At 40.7% G+C, this 17,812-nt stretch overlaps 2 protein-coding genes across 3 annotated transcripts in view; one reads left to right on the top strand and one right to left on the bottom strand.

Annotated features, from left to right (window-relative positions):
- Positions 1-946: 946 nt before the first annotated feature.
- Positions 947-10,108, bottom strand: TMEM213 (transmembrane protein 213). Its single transcript, XM_073621479.1, has 3 exons — positions 9,974-10,108; positions 6,646-6,684; positions 947-3,234 (listed from the first exon to the last, which is right to left on the bottom strand). Exons 1-3 carry the CDS (start codon positions 10,035-10,037, stop codon positions 3,065-3,067), a joined length of 273 nt encoding a protein of 90 aa, XP_073477580.1. The 5' UTR covers positions 10,038-10,108; the 3' UTR covers positions 947-3,064.
- A 4,582-nt stretch (positions 10,109-14,690) lies between these two features.
- ATP6V0A4 (ATPase H+ transporting V0 subunit a4) overlaps positions 14,691-17,812 on the top strand; it is a 55,372-nt gene continuing 52,250 nt past the window's right edge. The window contains exons 1-2 of one of the 2 annotated variants that reach the window (XM_073621475.1): positions 14,691-14,905; positions 17,565-17,736. In XM_073621475.1, the coding sequence (XP_073477576.1) occupies positions 17,620-17,736 (117 nt within the window). In that variant the 5' untranslated portion in view covers positions 14,691-14,905; positions 17,565-17,619. Of the gene's footprint in view, positions 14,906-17,229; positions 17,365-17,564; positions 17,737-17,812 lie in introns of those variants that run through there. The other variant, XM_073621476.1, reaches the window with a different exon arrangement.

Below are 17,812 nucleotides of genomic sequence, written 5' to 3'. Positions count from 1 at the left end.
CAGTGGTCAGTTTACCATCTTGTTTGGTTTCCTAATATTGCAAATTTATAAAACAAAGTTTATATTAGGCCCCTTTAGAGAAAGAAATGGTTAAGTTAATAATAGTGAATTTCTGTGACCGTTATTTTTATGCACTTTCTGCTATTCCCCTACCACAACTTCCTTGTTTGCCTGCATGGTAAACATACTAAATTTATACAATCCTTACTGATCTGGTATATTCCCCATAGCCTGCAGCTGTCGACCCAGCCATAGGAGGGTTCATTATCGGTGCTACAATTCAGCAATATACAAACTGACTGTTCTGTAATCAAATGCTGACATATCTGTGTTAACAATCAAAGAGAGAGAAAAAAAAAACTTTATTGGAGATTATGAGGATGACTCTGAAGGTTAAAAAAAAAACGCAGACACGGCGGAGCGGACGGTTAAAGTATGACGTTGTGTGTAATTAAACAGAACACAAAGTTTCTTCACATTTGACATTTTGTGGGACAAACAAAACTCAACCGCTTTTGGTCTTGGCCCAGATCCTTCGCGGTATGACATGCTGGCCTGTCCGGCCGTGAAGGGGTTGGTTTCTGGGCTGTGTTGTGCACAGACCTCGTGGACTCTTCATGTGATGTTTCTGTACCGACAAGTCTCTGTTTTCACAACACGCAACTTTGTACATAAACATGTTTGTAATGTTTTTCTTTGTGTGTGTTTTGGGGAGGGATGGGCCGGCAGGTCCGGTCTGGGGTAAAGTTTGTTTTTTTTTGCTGTGATTTTTTTTTTCCTTTCTTTTTTTTTGTACCGTTTGATGTTTCTGTTAATTTTTATTTAATGTGCACGTACAGGGTCTTGTATGGGGAGGTCCAAGCTGGTATTTGTGGATTGTGTCATTCGGGAACCGATGCATGTTACAACCCAGCAAAGTAATAAAAGAGACAAGTGAAAAAAAATATATATACATATGTGAAATGATTTAATGCTCACTCAGAAATGTAGATCTGAAATAATCTTGACAAAAGCTACATTTACAGATTTCTTTCTGAAGCCAGATTAGAGGGATTTTTAATAAAATACACCATATAGTATGTGAACTCCCTCCAAATGATTATGTTCAGGTGTTATTACTACATCATACAAATATATTTTAAACAATTGTGTGCTTGAAGTGTTGTGATAACAGTTTGGGGAAGGTCCTTTTCTGTTCCAGCATGACTGTATCCCCATGTACAAATCCAGCTCCATAAAGACATGGTCTGACCACTTGGTGTGGAGGAAATCAAGTGTCCTGCACAGATCCCTGGCCTCAGCTCTACTGAACACCTTGGGGGGGGGGGGGGGGGGGATTGGAATGCCGATTGTGAGCCAGGTCTTCTCATCCAACATCCAACCTGACCTCAAAATTGGCACAAATTTCTACAGACGCAGTCCAAAGTCTCATAGAAAGCCTTCCCAGGAGAAAGGAGTGGAGGATGGTATAGCCAAAAAGTGGGGCAACGTCATATTTAATGGCCATGGCTTTGGAATGGGCTGCCTTAAGGTCATACAGGTGTGATGGTAAGGCATCCACAAACCTTTGGCCTTATGGTATATATTTATTTATTTCTCAATTTAAATATGATACAACAGCAGTTAGGCCTTTTGCACACGGGAGTAAAAAATGCTGAGTTTTGGTATTTTTAGAAGAAAAAAAAAAAGCGAGGGTTTACAATCACTTTCACTTGCAAGTGCGTGTTTACTCTATAAGCAGGTTTATATGAGTATATTACAATAGTGGCAATGAAGAATAATTTTACTCCTCTATATGCTTACGCACCTTTACTCGCCTATACTCCCCAGTACTCGGGTATTTACACACAGTTTTTGGCCCCTTGCACACAGGCTTCACAAGTTCCTAAGTAAGCATTAGTAAATTATGACATCTGTGTGCAAGGGGCCTTATACTGCTTCAAAAACATTGTGTTCAACTATAGATGCTGGAGATGGAAGGATTGTGAGATGGTGATGGCTCTGGAAAAAGATGAATAGAAATCCATTCATTCTTTTAATAAATGTAAGCTTCTTTAAAGGGGAATCCCACCTTATGCAAAACTTTTACTTTTTTAATAGAATAGGGAAAAATTAGAACTTCCATCAATATTTTCATTATTATTCCTGTCTGTGCTTTTCCTGTCCTGGTGACACCTGTACCTGTCATCTTGCACGAGTGTCACCAGGACAGGAGGTGGAGGAAAAACTCCCCAAAGGAGACACAAACAGAAAAAATAACTTGACAACAATTGTAGAGCTTAACTCCAGGCAGATATGAAATGCACCCATTAATGCAGCTGGGTAAGCCCCTGAATTTGACCTGGTATCAGCCTTTTGCAGTCCTTATTCAGGCAGAGCTGGAATGTGAGAGGAAGAAGCAATAGAAGGATACATCCAACTTATGCAGATGGGAGGAGAGAGCAGAGAGGGAAGCTTCTCAGCATGCTATCCAGTCACAGGCTTGGGGTGGGTCCATGATATCTTGGGTTCAGAGGAAATGAGCTAAATTATTCTAACCATCAAAATGAGGAATCTAGCGGCAGGGGAAATCTCGGGACTGAAGGTAACTATTGCAGCAAATGATGGTTTCACTATAGCTTTTACAGAACTATAATTTTTTTTATATTTTTGGCTGGAGTTCTGCTGTAGCTCTTCGCTACCCCTATCCAAAACAACAACAAAAAAATATTAGCAAGAGCACCTGTAATGGAAATAACAGACAGTTGCCACCTTCTTCTGAAAGTGCTATTTTTTGGGCTTTTTCATTAAGATGCAGCAATTAAGGCCTCCATTTTTTTTCTGTCTGTGCAGTAGGGTTCTCTGAACCGTGTGACTGTATTTGCTGGATGGGGGCCACGAACAATCTTCTGGAAATTTTTTGGCTTAATTGCAACGTGTTCCAAGATGAAGGGGGTAAACCAACAGCACAGTCCTTTATTTTAGAAAATAATGCTTCATGGGAGATGATGGGCTGAGGTCAGTAGTTACTGGAGTTCCCAAGTCATCGCTTTGCAGCACAAATGTCCATCATTCCGTGCGCCCCTCAGGCCTGGAGGTATTTGGGCTCATCGGGACGGAGGTCCATAACCTTACAGATGCAGAGGAGGATCAACGTGAAGAACCACAAGGCCCAGCCGATGGTGGCAGCGATCCAGCCATAACTGTCCACGCCGGACACACAGCAAAGGCTAGCCACATCACAGATATCAGTGTCTGTGGGGGAAACAAAAAAGAAGTGTAACAGGCAGTGTAAAGAACATCAATGTGAAGTAACTTATAGCAACCAGACCATATGCTGATTAGATGCCAATGATTACTGAAGATTGCAGTTCCCTCAGCTGAGAAATACAGAGCCTGCCATGGCTAGCTTCTTTCTGAAAATGCTAAGTACTGAAGCTATTGGCTTATGATGACACTCCGGCAGTATTTGTAGATGGAGAGGTCTCCAATGGCAGTCTCCACATTTATTTCACTACATGGTTCCTTTTAAAGAAACTCTATACTAAGAGGAGGCTGCCATTATTGACCTCTCTATGTGAAAGTACTAACCTCCTAGCCATCATACTGATTCCCTGGCTTTAGTACTTTGACTCCAGGGCCAGATCAACCACACTAACCTGCAGAGTCAGAGTTCCTGATCTGCATACTTGTTTCTGACACACAAAGCTCCAAAGCTATTGGATCAGCAATGACAGAGCTAGTACTTTCAGAAGGAGAGGTCATCGTTAGCAGCATCCATACTTTCTTTAAAAAAAAAAAACAGGAGTCAGGTATACGCCATTGTTAATATCCGTTGATGTAGCCATATACTTCTCCGTAGTCAAACTTCTAATGGAGAGGCTACTTAAAGGGTTTCTCTTTGGTTATACAGTTATTTCTTGAAGCTAAACGTATTGCACTACGGATGACCTCAGGATTATTGGATACTGTCTTGATTTTGATTACTGTACTATTGTAAGTATGAATGTATCTGGAGACTGTTTTCCGACCATTTTAGCCACGTTTTCTAGTTGGCTTTTGTACTTAAAGTAGAACTAAAGGCAAAACTTTTTTTAAAAATTTTGGATAGAGCAAGGAAGGGTTAAAACCCGTGTCAGATCTTTTTTTTTCATCATCTTTGTGCCGTTGCAGAGATTTTCTTTAACTTCCTGTGCGATAGCCAAACAGGAAGTGGGAAGAAATCCCTGCAAATTAAATTAAATTACCCCCAGGTAGTGTCCCCATTGGAAGATTTCCCCACTATTACTTTTCTGGGGACAACCCAGAATTTGGGATTTTCTTTTAATTTCAATGATAATGGTAAACAGGACAAATAGAGAAGGTGAATCTCCCTGATGGGGGCAAAGACAACAAAAAGAAACTGACAAGGATTCCAATCCCTCTCCACTCTATCCAGAAAAAAAAGTTTTGTCTTTAGTTATACTTTAATAAAAAAAGTAATGGTAATTTAAAAAAAAACAGGAATACAGGCACTACCAATCACATGCATTTGCTGTTGCAAGGTTTATGGCTGTCAACCTTATCCTTCATCAACTACTTACTGAGTGTTTGACCTGGAACTAACATACGGCTAATGAAACATTGGGACATCTGATATTTACATGTCTATTCCATATCACTCATGTCACTGAGTAAAGGCCAAAGATGGCAAACCCCAAACATGTACCTTCAAGAACAAGTCAGCTGGTCCTCACAAGGCATCTTTAGGGGTTGCTGAGGGCCAATATACATTACAATGTGTGCTGATGCCTGCACAACCATAACCGTGAATCTAAATTAAAGCAGAACTATAGGCACACATACTTACCTTAAGCCAACCATAGATGGAGCGATTTTCTTTCCTGCAACTCTCGTGGAGCCATTGTGTTCTCCTGGCGTGGGGAGCTGTGTTTGCCAGGAGAACACAGTGGCTATAATAGCAATCATAGCATGTAAAATCTGACAAACTGGTTGTACCCAAGTTCATCGATAGATCAACTTTGGTACATTCAGCCTGCCCATACATGGTTTGAATCTCGGCCGGTTCAGCAGAGACTCGAACTGCCTATGACCGGCTTTAGTTCCAACAGTCCCTCACCAGAACCGGCATCTTCTCCCCTGGTTTTTCCAAGTGCTGGTCTTCGGCCACTTGATTGGCATGCCCAACATATGCACATGGGAGTGCAGTGTGCCAGAATGTAAACTAAAGCCTCATATACACAATCAGATTTTCGGAGGACCGTTCATCTGTTTTTTGTTGCATGCTAATCTCATGTCGAAAGTGAAGAGTTTACTCACCATATGAAATTTCTCGTAGGACAGAATACAACTTCAGAAGTGACATAATGTGTTGAATTGTTTTGTATGTATTCTTTCGTTTCTGAGCATGCATAGTCTTGCTCTTACGATTGTTTCGTACGAAAACCGTACTGATTAAATGAAAATCGGACATTGAGTTCACATACGACATAAAATTTATAGTCTGCACATCCAGCTTTTGTCGCCCGAAAAACCGGAATCGGCTGTCGAAAGCACCATACTCCAACGATCCGAAAATCAGCAGATCATTTTACTTCCGATTTTCGTATCGTGTGTACGGGCCTTAAGCTGTGCACATTCTGCTGAGGATTGCAAATAGGCAGGTAAGTGTACTTTAAAAATCCTGATTTCTTGCAGTTTTTAAATTTTTACATTTAGTTCCATTTACGCTACTGGGTTGTTGCAACATGAAATAACACATTACATGCATTGTGGTGCAATTAATTTTAAATTGCAACCCAATGCCCTATGGCAGCTCACATGAGTTGCGGCATGCCTCAATGTACATTACAGAATTTGTGGCACATCTGATTATTGGGACCTTTGGTGTGCTGCCAGTCCATTTGTTTCAAATTGCCTGCCTTAAAGTGGATGTAAACCCAATGTCATCCTTTCTAAACTACTGCCATAAGGGTTATCTCTAAGGATATACATGCCTCCTGCATGTATCTTTACCTGTCAAATGTCTCCCCTCCGTCTGTTATTAGACCCGAAAAACTGCAGATTCTGTGGGTGGGTCTGTTGTCTGGAGCTTGGTGGGTGGAGTCGTGATGTCAGTAGACGCCCCGCCCACCTCTACACTCCCCTTGTCAATATGCATTTTCTCCTGTGTATTCCTAACACTGAACTTCTGCTATGATCTCTAACATCCAGTGAAAAGACAGGAAAGTAATCACATGACTTCAGGATGCCAAATCATGCTGAGGTGTGGAACAGCCAATCCTTGCAGAGCTGCTGAAGAAAGGAGTGGGGGAGGGAATTAAAAAAGAATGCCTGTTTCTTAGGCTAGTGCACAAGATATGTAAATCACCTGTCACTCACAGCAAGGGGGAGGATTTGACAAAGTTTTTCTCTGTTTGTCAAGATTTATCTCACTGAACAATAAAAGAGGATTGCTCAGAGATGGATTAACTCTGTGTGGCAAGACTGGGCTCAAATGATAGGAAATCTTATACTCTGCATTATGACATAAAAAAAAAAAAAAAATCGGGTTTACATCCACTTTAATGCAATGCAAATTAATGTGTGATATAGTGTGTATTAACACAATGCCTAATGGGTCCTAAATAGAACCAAGTAGCTAAAAAATAGAATCTGATGACCCACCTGGACATTGCAATAAACTCACTACCGTCCCATTGGATGCTGAAAAAAAAAAACAGATGATGTTAGTTATACAAAAAAACAGATCTTTATTGCAGGCTCATGATATACAGCATGTCGTGTAATAGAATTATTGCTACATTGTTGGCTGTTCCCACTCCTATGTGCCATGTTCCTGGGGTCTGCACATCTGCCGTGCCCATTATGAGGAGTTCCTACCATCCCTGCACCCATGACGGGGGAGGGGGGAGTTCGCTTCTGGGTGGGCTGATCCTTTAATCTGCAAAGCAGTTGCAAAAATGTAGCAGTTTGGGAGATATTGCTCTTAATACACAGATGATGAATCAGGTTCTGCTCTAAAACAGGTCAGGCCCCTTGGGGTGGAGCACTTTCCCAATGCCAGCATGACAAAGGGAGAAATTTACAGACTTATGTTGGCTTCAAAAGAAAACGGGCATGTGGGAAAGGTTTGTGCGACCATCCTAATGTATTAGTGGATTGATACAGAAGCAGTAAATAGAATCTGACTGGAAGATATTAATACTGCAATTAATGTTAAAGAAATGTAAAATTAATACAAATTTTAATTGTATTTTTTTTTAAATCACAGTACATTTCTCATTTAGGAAAACAAACAAAAAATGTCCAGCGCTCTGGATTTCACAAAAATATACTATAGCAGCCCAAAAATAAAAACTGAACAGTTTATTGAATCCAATAGTAGTATGTAAATTGTGAATAATAAATTATAAAAACAAGTTGTAAACAAATATTAAAATTGATCCCACAGTAACACAGACAGTTGGCCCTTGAACAACAGAAAACCAACACGGGAGATCCATCCAGGTGTGTATCCCAACCAAAGTCAAATGGAACAAGGTAGTAGGAACGGAAAGGGGGTGCCCAGATCAAAGAAACAAGGGGACTCACAGTTACCCCGCTGGCTGTGTTGTCTAATGTCAGGAAGGACAACTCACCAGCTCCAGCGGGCAGATGGTATGGCGTGGAAGGAGCCGATGCTCTGCCGTGAGGAGAGCAGCCTCGCCGAGGCTCCGTGGCGGTAGATGATGACGTTAGCACAGGAGAGCCGCCGGAGTGTCAGCTGGGGAACGTAGGCTGCTGGCTCTCCAGCCTATGTCTCCTCAAGGGTAAAAAACCTCAATGGTGGATGGTGTCACTAGAGGGGATCCAGTGATGAACCTGAGAGGTCAACCAGGAGGGGAATGATTGCACCCGCAGTGCTGATAGAAATCACATAAGCCCAATCGGTCTGTGACCCTTCAAGAAGGAGGTGCTCCAATGCTAATTGGTGTCACACAGGGAGTCCGGTGGGAAAAAAATTGTCAAACCAGAAAGGGAATGGTGGAGCTAGCGATGCTGAAGGAAAATCCCGCTGTTGGCCAATATGGAGCTCACAAAAATGGATGGATGGATAATCACCGTGACATGGTTCTGGATAGGACCACTGTCCTAAGGTTGCCTTGACGACGCGTTTCGCGCATGAGCGCTTTGTCATAGTCAAGGAAAGAGGCAACTCGCAAAGTTTAAATACACTGATGTAAATTGGGGGGTGGGAGGGCCAAAAAAATAAAAAAATTATTTTTGGGCTGCTATAGTATAATTTTGTGAAATCCAGAGCGCTGGCCATTTTTTGTTTGTCTGGATCTGTATCTATCAGCTACGGTTGGTCCAGCTGCACTGGTTTTCCTCCCATTCCCCACCCCTCTCGATTTCAAGTCATGCTAAATGTACATAAGATGTTATATTATAAGGTATGGTAACAATACATGTTACACACCTCACGTCTTGATTGAGCTCTCCAGGTGGTTATTCACTGGTGCTGGGTTATTGTTGTTGGTTAATAAACTATAGGAGCTCAGTCTGGAATTTACATTGTAGGATACAAAGATACATTAAGGCTAGGTTCATATCTATGCATGTGTGTTTTTGTGGAGCAGTATTTTTCCTTTTTTCGTGTGCACTTTTTTATGCGTTTTGCATTTTTTGGTAAGTGCTAGGAGGAGGTGTCTGTTGTCATGCACGAAATTCACCAATAACGCATGTACAGGAAGTCCCCGAGTTACGAACACAATAGGGATTGTAGATTTGTTTGTAAGTTGAAGTTCGTAAGTCGCAACACTGCATTTGTAAGTGTAACTTTCGGTCGGAACACTGCATTCGTAAGTGTAACATATACCTGTGCATGGATGTGGGATGTTCCGGGTGCTTGTTATGTTATCTGGGGCTCTTCTGGCCATGTAGTACATGTAGTACTGCAGTATGGGATGTGTCCGGAGGTATCCAGGACCAGCGAGGAGCACAAGTGGCCGGCATTTGAGGCCGTTCGTAAGTAGGAGTCTATAGAGCCGAATATGCACAACGTTGCTTGTAAAAAAAAGTCCCTGCACCTTTCCAAAAAAAAACATTGTAGGAAATGTGAACGGGACCCATAGGCAGAAAAGGTAAATGGATTGTAGTGTGTTTCTATGGATCTGCAAACACACTAAAAAACGCATAGATGTGAACCTAGCCTTAATGCTACCTTACCTGAAAAAGTTTATAAAGTCATTTAGGGCTTGGTTATAACTAGTGTGTTAAGGCTCAGTACAAGGACACAGCAAAGCCTATTGTTGTGTGTTCAGTTCAAACCAAATCATTGCGTTTTGCACTCGGGAAAAATTTAGACATTCCATGTTTTATTTGCAGCACAAAAACATGTGTCAATGCTTAGAATTACATAGAAGCTCATGGGCTCCTTTAATAAGGTGCATGGAGCTGCTTTTGACAATGCAAGGACACTGAAAGAACAATTGTTTTCCATGTTCCCTATTCCCTTCATACCATTGCATTGTGTGTGTTGCATAAAAATGTCTGCCTTTTTTACACAATGCAACACACAAAAACACATCTCAACTTGTGCATCTATAATAATACAAAAAGAACTTTGAAAAAAAAAAGAAAGCAATGCGCTTTAACAATGCATGACAGTATGCGTTTACAACAGCACGCTGCACTGTGGTATGAACAAGCCGTAACAAAAGCAGAAAAAAAAAGGAAAAATAAAAAATGACAGTGAATAAAATAAAACATGTTTTTAAAAATATTAAATACAACTGTAAGAATACAAATAAGTAAATTACAGTAAACCTAAATTTAAAAAAAAATCTAAAAATAAAATGTAACAACCTCCACCCCCACTTTTATAAACGCAGTAAATTCCTGATCAGATGGATAACTTATTGTTTTCAGTGGGAAATGTGCAGATGCTGGCACATAGACTGCGTAGTGTGGGATGAGCCCCTCTCCTGTGCTGGATATCAGATGCACTAACCTGAGTGACACTGCTGGATGTAGAAGAGAAGGAGCAGCAGACAGACACACAGACCCCTCTCCATAGTGACAGCTCCCTGCACTGACTCTGCTGCATCTGACAATCCCCTACTGTGTAACCAGGGCAGGGGGCGGAGCCTCCGAGGGATGGAGTCAGATCTCCACCCACACTTACCTGTAACCAAAATTCTATTTGTATTACAATATATTTTATGATGAGAAAATGTTATTAAAAATGAAAGCTAAAAAAAAAAGTCTAGAATTTTTTTTGTGACAACTTTACAGGGAACTATTTTAGAAACCTTATCCTGGTGTTTTAGCTATAATGACTAAAAGTAATTATCAGAGCAATGATTTTTTTCCCGCAGTCGTCATTCAGAAATTGATAGGTTGTGTGGGGCTCAATGAGATGGTAGTATTGAGTACAGATCTCCTGGTGTTACCCCAAAGACCCCTCACAATGGTGTCCGTTTATGAAGCAGTGAAAAAATGTCACTGTGACTGCTTCATTCTCCGGCATTCTCAGAAGAGATCGTTCTCCTCTGGATGGCAGTTTATGAAGCTTTGTAGATCGCTTCTCCTTCGGAGGAGTGAAGAACGGCCCCTGATACTGGGATCTCGTGAGACTTTACGAGATTATAGTACCAGCCAGAAATTCGCTGAAACACAGAGATGTCAGTTTATTAAGCACTGATAAATTATGACTGCTCAGTACACGGACAAATGGCGTGGTTAATGCTAATAAAATAACGAGTCCCCCTACATAATACATATATACACACATGTTATATATACATATACACACACATTTTTTTATATGTGTGTGTATATATATATATATATATACACACATATACATACACACATTTTTTAAATATGACAGGGGGGGCATGGTTTCTGTCTTGGGGGGTCTGATCAAGGTAGAGGGAAGTTAATAATCTTGCTTGTTCCCCCTCAGTTCCCCCCAGATTCTCTCTTCACTCCCCGATTCTCCACCTCTGAGCTGGTGAATCGGGGAGTGTGAATTCTGACACAGATCGCCAGTGAAGCGCTGAGATCGCAGCTTCATAAACTGCCCGTTTCTGTGTCAGTCAATGAGGATTCTCAGTGTGTGGAGATCATCGGAGGGGGAACATGTTCTCCCCCGATTATCTCTGTTTCATAAACCGTTTATGGACTGTGATCAGTGGCGATCCTCGGGTTCACTGCTTCATAAACGGACACCACTGACCTTCTTTTATATAAGGCTGGGTTCAGACTTGCACGCTGCCAGACATCACATGTGATTCACACCGCACTGTTGTGCACATCACATGTGATGTCTGTGCGATTCGCAAATTCAGTCCTACAGTTTTTATGGCTGAATTTGCATCGTATTTGGACCAAAATGGTGCAGGACCCTTGTGTTCTGCGAACTGATTTGGGGGTGTCATTAACTTTACATTGGCCCCCTGCAGCGGTTCACAGAGAACAGTGTGAACTGCTTGAGAGTCATGTAATGTGGGACCCCGCACAGGAATTGTGCTGGTTCCCGCATCGCACCAGTGTGAACCGAGCCTAAAGGGGATGTTCCGCTTTATGCCCTCCACCCCCATCTTCAGCTTTAACGCTTTCCTATTTTATCCAAAAAAAAGCTTTGGCTATACAGTATATACGCTTTAATTGCTATAGGGAGCTGGGAGAGGCCCTGAAAGAGCATGATATTTTCGCCATTAAAGATAATGCGGTTGTTCCTTCTCGCCTTGCGCATGATGTCCTCTTTCAGTGTAAAATTCTGTCTTGATCTACTTCACAAAACAGTTTTCCAGCTTTACACATAACAGGCTCTCTTTAAAGCACCTGTGTGAGCGGTGAGACAGAACAGGGCCGGTCGGAAACGGCCTGGGGCCAGTGTAGTCACCGGGGATTGGGACAAACCAGTTCAGTGTTTGATAAACATTGTGTGCAGGGCCCTATGAAGGTGACCTGCTGTATAAACATTGTGTTTCATGAATCCTGCCATCTCTTCCGCCACTTTACACGACACAAAACACATGTATGGTACAAACCGCCCAATCACAGGATCAGCAAGGGCAGTATGTGACTATGTAGAGGAGCCTTCAAGGACCTTCATAAATACAGCAAGCCCTGAGGATGAGATGGCTGACATCAATGTCACTGGGCGCTCGCCGATCCGTCTTATGGTGGCCACACACACTTTGAATTATTTGATCAGCTAATCGATGTGAGCAAACCGATCCAATAGCATAAAACCTTGTAAAAAAACAATACGGAAAAGAATTGATCGTCAGATTATGGGCAGAACTCATAACCTTATGTAAAGTAATAACAAACTGCTCAATGTTATGGAAGAACTTTGGTTACAGCCCTTTATTATTGGATTAAAATAATTAAATAAATACATTTGTTTATTTGGTAACCATAAACCATTGAGCACGATGAATAATAATTAACCTACAACTCGTTTTATCAAAAGAAAATATATACCGTAATTAAATAAGCCACTACAGTTCCAGTTAATTCAATTTAACCAAGTACTAAATAAATTGCCCCCTTCATTGGGGAAGGAAGGCAAACCACATAATATGAGCCATAATTTTTGTAGTTGATGTTTATCAGTTACTGATGACTGATGCAGATTTTCTTTTTTATATTATTATTTCTATTATTATACAGGATTTATATAGCCCCAACAGTTTACGCAGCGCTTTACAATATAAAAGGGAGACAATACAGTTATAATACAATAAAATACAAGAGAATTAAGAGAGCCCTGCTCAGAATAGCTTATAATCTAATAGGGTAGGGATCCAACTTGAAGAGGAGTGGGGGACATTTGGTAACTAATGTCACGTACACAGGTAAGTTAACAACTTTTACAGGTACCTACAGGGCCGGAAATCTCTTGTCACATTCCCATGGGTGTGGGGTACTGCAACTCTGCTATGCTTCCTCAACTTTTATTTCTGACCAGCACTTGGCTGCTCCAACCATTTATCAATGGTTTATTATTGATTGTATGAAGGGTCTGTGCTAAATGCCACAGAACCGATCGTAGGTGCCTATAAATTATGCAAAAAAGGTGTCTTGACTGATACTTTTGATATCTTCAGATAGATCACCAGCAAGGTGATTGAGTATACTGTGCTACGTCAGTCGATCGAAACAAAATCACTGCTATTCACTACTATTGCTTGCATTTGAATCGATAAAAAAAATTACACTGTGATCCTATCCTTATATATCTGCCCAGGACCTGTATCGGGGATCAGTTTTTGCCTTTTAAAGTGTATGTGTATACAAAACTTTTCTTTTTGGCTAGGAAATGGTGAGAACCATCGTCAAGTTATTTTTATGAGAATTCATTTTCCTCTATCATACAACTAACCACACTCAAAGATTTGCCCTCACTTCCTGTCCTGGTGACATTTTGGAATTCTCACTGTCTCGGTGACAATGGTCATAAATATAATGAAGGATAATCACCCCAGTGGGGACCCAGACAGTAAAAACCTGGCAGAGGGGTCTCTGCAGGGTAATTGTTGAAATGCTTGTGTAATTCAAGTCAATGGAATTTTGTATGCTAACTTTTGCAGTTGGTTGATTTACACTTTTGGGGAGAAGTGGGACTTGGAATGGCGGGTATCAACTTTATTCATTTTGGACTGGAATGGAATATCGGTAGGTCTTTATAATGTTGTAATCATATGCAATTGAAGTATTTGGATATCTGCTTAGTTCTGGAACCTGTATGTTTGTACAAACCTAATAAAGTTTTTCTGACAAAAAAAAAAACTGTCAGAGGGGTATAAATTTTCCACTTTCCAAACCAAGCATCAATATCGTGTGTTATAAAATTATTATTATTATATAGGATTTATATAGTGCCAGCGGTTTGCGCAGTGCTTTACAACATTAATATTAGGTCTCATTCACACTGGTAGCAGCCCTCGTTGCCCCTTTAAAAAGAGATGATGTCCCTTTTCAGAGAATGGTACAAGAGCAACTGCCAGACATGAGTATATACTGTCGCCTTCTGAATGCCAGTTTTTTTTGGCAGCTAAATGGGGATTTTGAATAGAAATAGTGCACTGCAAGCTCAGCATTTAGCTTGCAAATGTGGGGTGGCCCTGTTTGCTTCAAAGGGGAATCATTTTTGCTGTGTGCAAGCCTGTCCAGCCCCCATTGCAGTTAAGGGGTCGGTAAAACCACAGCTTAACCACCTTTTTTTTTTTTTTTTTTTTTTTTTTTTTAATACCAACGGGCACCTTTGTGAATGAGCCCCTATGGAGCACACCAGAAAATGATACAGAATGGTTTGGGAAGCTCCAGGCAGTTCAGCTCAATGAGATGATGTGGTCTGGTCTATTAAAAAAGTATTTTGTCCCTTTCTACCAGAAGACTTTTGGGAATCCAAACTGTCAAAAATAACACAATTTAGCTTGGGACATCTGAATTAATGACATTTCGGGATCAGCTCTAACCAAGCTCTGACTTTTTTCTGCCAGATTTTGTTTTTTGACCTTGTGAACATGTTTACTAAACATCAAAACAATATAATAAAATGAATGAATAAAATAATAATAATTGAATCTGCATTTGGTGTGTCCTGAAAGATATGAACATTTTTTAGGGAGGAGAGTCTGGCACTGTCCTTGGAGGTCAGAGATGGTCAATGAGTGGGTGATAAGTTCATCCTGGACACTGGGAGGTTTAGTACATAGCTGCTCTGTTATTACCGACAACTCAGCCTGTGCTGATACTACACACAGAGGAGGAGAGAACCGGTCTGATGCTGCCTGACTCTGCTCTACTCCTGAGGACCATTCATGGAGGAGGAGGAGGCCCAGCACCTCCCAGCACCCTGAGCCTACACTCATCAACTGAGACAAACTAACTGCCTGTCAGTGTGCCGAGATCCTCCTAGAAACAGGTGAGACCCCCAACCAATCTGCGTTCTCTGGGGCACACATTTCTCCTGTCCTATCTGCACTTCTGGCTGTCTTCTAATGAGATTTTTTTTTGCTTTTTTGTTTTTTTACTGCTCTTCATGTTTTGGCTTTCCATCAAATACAAGTTACAAGTTTTTTCTAGAACAGAAATTCGGTAAATTGTATCCATAGATGTGTAGATGCGTCTCCATATCTGTGCGCCTGTACTATTGATGTACAAGTTATTTTTCCCTATCGGATATTTTTCAGGCCTAAAAGGTAGGCTATGGGTTCAGCAGTGTCCAGGGGAACATCTTCTCCTAGTTTATAACTGCATCTCAAGTTTATTTAGTTTCCATAAACTCCTGGAACTTTTTACCTACCATGCTGGAGAATATTAGAAAAAAAAACTGTAGTATAAACTTCAGTAGTTATAATTTATAATAGTAGCCGTAACAATAATATTATTAATACCAGTCATGATAAATGTTGTATTATTATTTGTAACAATATGGTCTTATTTGTAATTTAAATTTAACTTGTATGTATGTTTTATTGACTATATACTTTTTAACTTTTTTTTAGTAATATTATTATTATTATACAGGATTTATATAGCGCCAACAGTTTGCGCAGCGCTTTACAAAATACATTAATAACAAAATAATTAGTGATAGTAGCTATAGAAATATTATTAAAGTGGGAATCCAGCCACATTTTCTTCTTTTTTATGGAAGATTTGGAAAGGATTAGAACTGTTGTGGAATTTTAATACTAAACAGGGCTTTATAAGAGAGATTTTCCCTCACTTCCTGTAATGCTGACATTAGTTTTACCAGACAGAAATTGAAAAACAAACCCTTTTACAAGGATACATGCAGCAAAAAATTTGACAGGGGTTCTAACATTTAATAAATATATATATACTGTATATATATCATAACTGTCTGTGTTGCTTTTAAAGATTACCTCTCACTTCCTGTCTGGCAAACCCATTGTCACCAGGACAGAAAGTGAGGTGAAATCTCTCTCTTTCATGAAGCCCCAGAAAGCAGTAAATACCCGATCCAACAGGGGCTCTACTGCTTTCCCTATCCATTAAAAACTAATGAAAATGTGGACTTTACATACAGTATATATTAATATGATCATGATAATAACTTTTTTAACCCTAAAAATATATTAAGTGCATTTTTGCATAAATACCTTTTTTTTTAAACTCTCCTTATCCAGACTGAGAAGGTGGAATAATCAAAACAGCTCCTAATATTTTATAATTCTTCTATGGGGGTTATTTACTAAAGGCAAATCCACTTTGCACTGAAAGTGCACTTGGAAGTGCAGTCGCTGTAAATCAGAGGGGGACATGCAAGGAGAATAAGAAACACCATTTTAGCTTGCACGTGATTGGATGATAAAATCAGCAGAGCTTCCCCTCATTTCAGATCTACCCCTCAGATTTGCAGCGACTGCACTTCCGAGTGCACTTTGAAGTGCACTTGCAGTGCACCTGTAGTGCAAAGTGGATTTGCCTTTCGTAAATAACCCCCTATGTGTCTGGCTGTTAAAGATAGTGGTTCCAGACATCAACACAGCAGCATACATATAACTAAACACATGCTGCCATGGATTGGGGCCAGGAAAGCAAAATGTCAGTAATTTTACCATCTTTCACAGAAAGCCTTGTCATCTTTCTGATTTGGGAGAGAAGCATTGTGCATGAATAGAAAGTCTTGGAAACTCTATCTGCTTGGGGAACAATAACCACTGCATTAGTACATGGCATAAAAATGTATTCAATGTGTTTGCTGGGAGATTTTTGGTATTATTAAACCTGTTGGCTCTGGACACTGCAGTCCATGTCCTAAAATAACAGTGTTCCGGAGTGCCTGCTGACTGCTGTGTTGGTAGGCTTGTCACTGCAGACATGGCACAAACTCTGGGACACTGTTTTTTTTTAGGATACCAACTGCACTCCTGAAGAACCCCCTGAAATGTGATGGCTATGTTTTTCATCATACACTAAGTGATCGTTGCTCTTCAACTCTCTGGAGTTTCAAAGACTTTCTGTTCACACATGGCGCTCCTCACCCATCTCCATAATCTTCACATGCTTGAAGGGACCAACTTTGAGGACCCTCCATGACCCATCATGAGTTGAGCTGCCACAGGTCTACTCATGGTCTAACGCTCACTCGCCCATACACTACAAAGCTTTTTCTGAAATGACACTAAGATTGTTAAGTGGTCAAGTTTAGTTATGAAAGTGCTTAGTATAGCTGTTCTATAAGAACTATTCCGCTCTCGTCATAGAAAGGGGAAGTGCTGGTCTATGAAGTCTGTAGTCAAGTGAAGAATCTTCCCATCTGCTGAGAAACCGATTAGGTGACATCTTCCATCGAAGAACTGTCATCTGCTTTCAAATCACTGGGAGGACATCTTTTTGTAGAAAGCTAAGAATGTACACTCATAATTAATTCTACTATATCTACACTTCTATTTTAATGCAAATTTGTACTTGTTACATTTATGCCTTTAGACTTAATTTACAAAGCTTAACACAAGGATGAGGATCTCTATTTGTGACTGTAATTTGTTAATCTCTTTGGACTTAACTGAAAATAGCTGTCGCTCATCTGGTACTTTGTGTGTCTGATGCAGGTAGAGGTGTCTGGTTGGGTTCGGTTGATCTTGTGTCCAGCGCCCAGCTCTCAGGATGGGCTCCCTGTTCCGCAGTGAAGAGATGGGCCTGACGCAGCTGATCCTACAGGTGGAGGCCGGGTACTGCTGCATCGCTGAACTGGGTGAGCTGGGCCTGGTGCAGTTCCGGGATGTAAGTATGCCCAGTAATTGGTAGATGTGAATATATAATCTTCTTTCATGTTCCATCATTGTCTCCCCATGTATGT

This window comes from Aquarana catesbeiana, linkage group LG03 (genome assembly GCF_042186555.1).
Source record: "Aquarana catesbeiana isolate 2022-GZ linkage group LG03, ASM4218655v1, whole genome shotgun sequence".
In the NCBI taxonomy this organism is placed as follows: domain Eukaryota; kingdom Metazoa; phylum Chordata; class Amphibia; order Anura; family Ranidae; genus Aquarana; species Aquarana catesbeiana.
This window is presented reverse-complemented; position numbering and strand designations above follow the sequence as displayed.

Excerpts from the sequence above, each read along its gene's own strand:
- TMEM213 (XM_073621479.1), bottom strand. The coding sequence starts at position 10,037 with ATGGAGAGGGGTCTGTGTGTCTGTCTGCTGCTCCTTCTCTTCTACATC. Across the intron at positions 6,685-9,973 it reads CATCCAGCAGTGTCACTCAG|CATCCAATGGGACGGTAGTG; the intron begins GTTAGTGCATCT and ends TTTTTTTTTCAG. Across the intron at positions 3,235-6,645 it reads GAGTTTATTGCAATGTCCAG|ACACTGATATCTGTGATGTG; the intron begins GTGGGTCATCAG and ends TTTCCCCCACAG.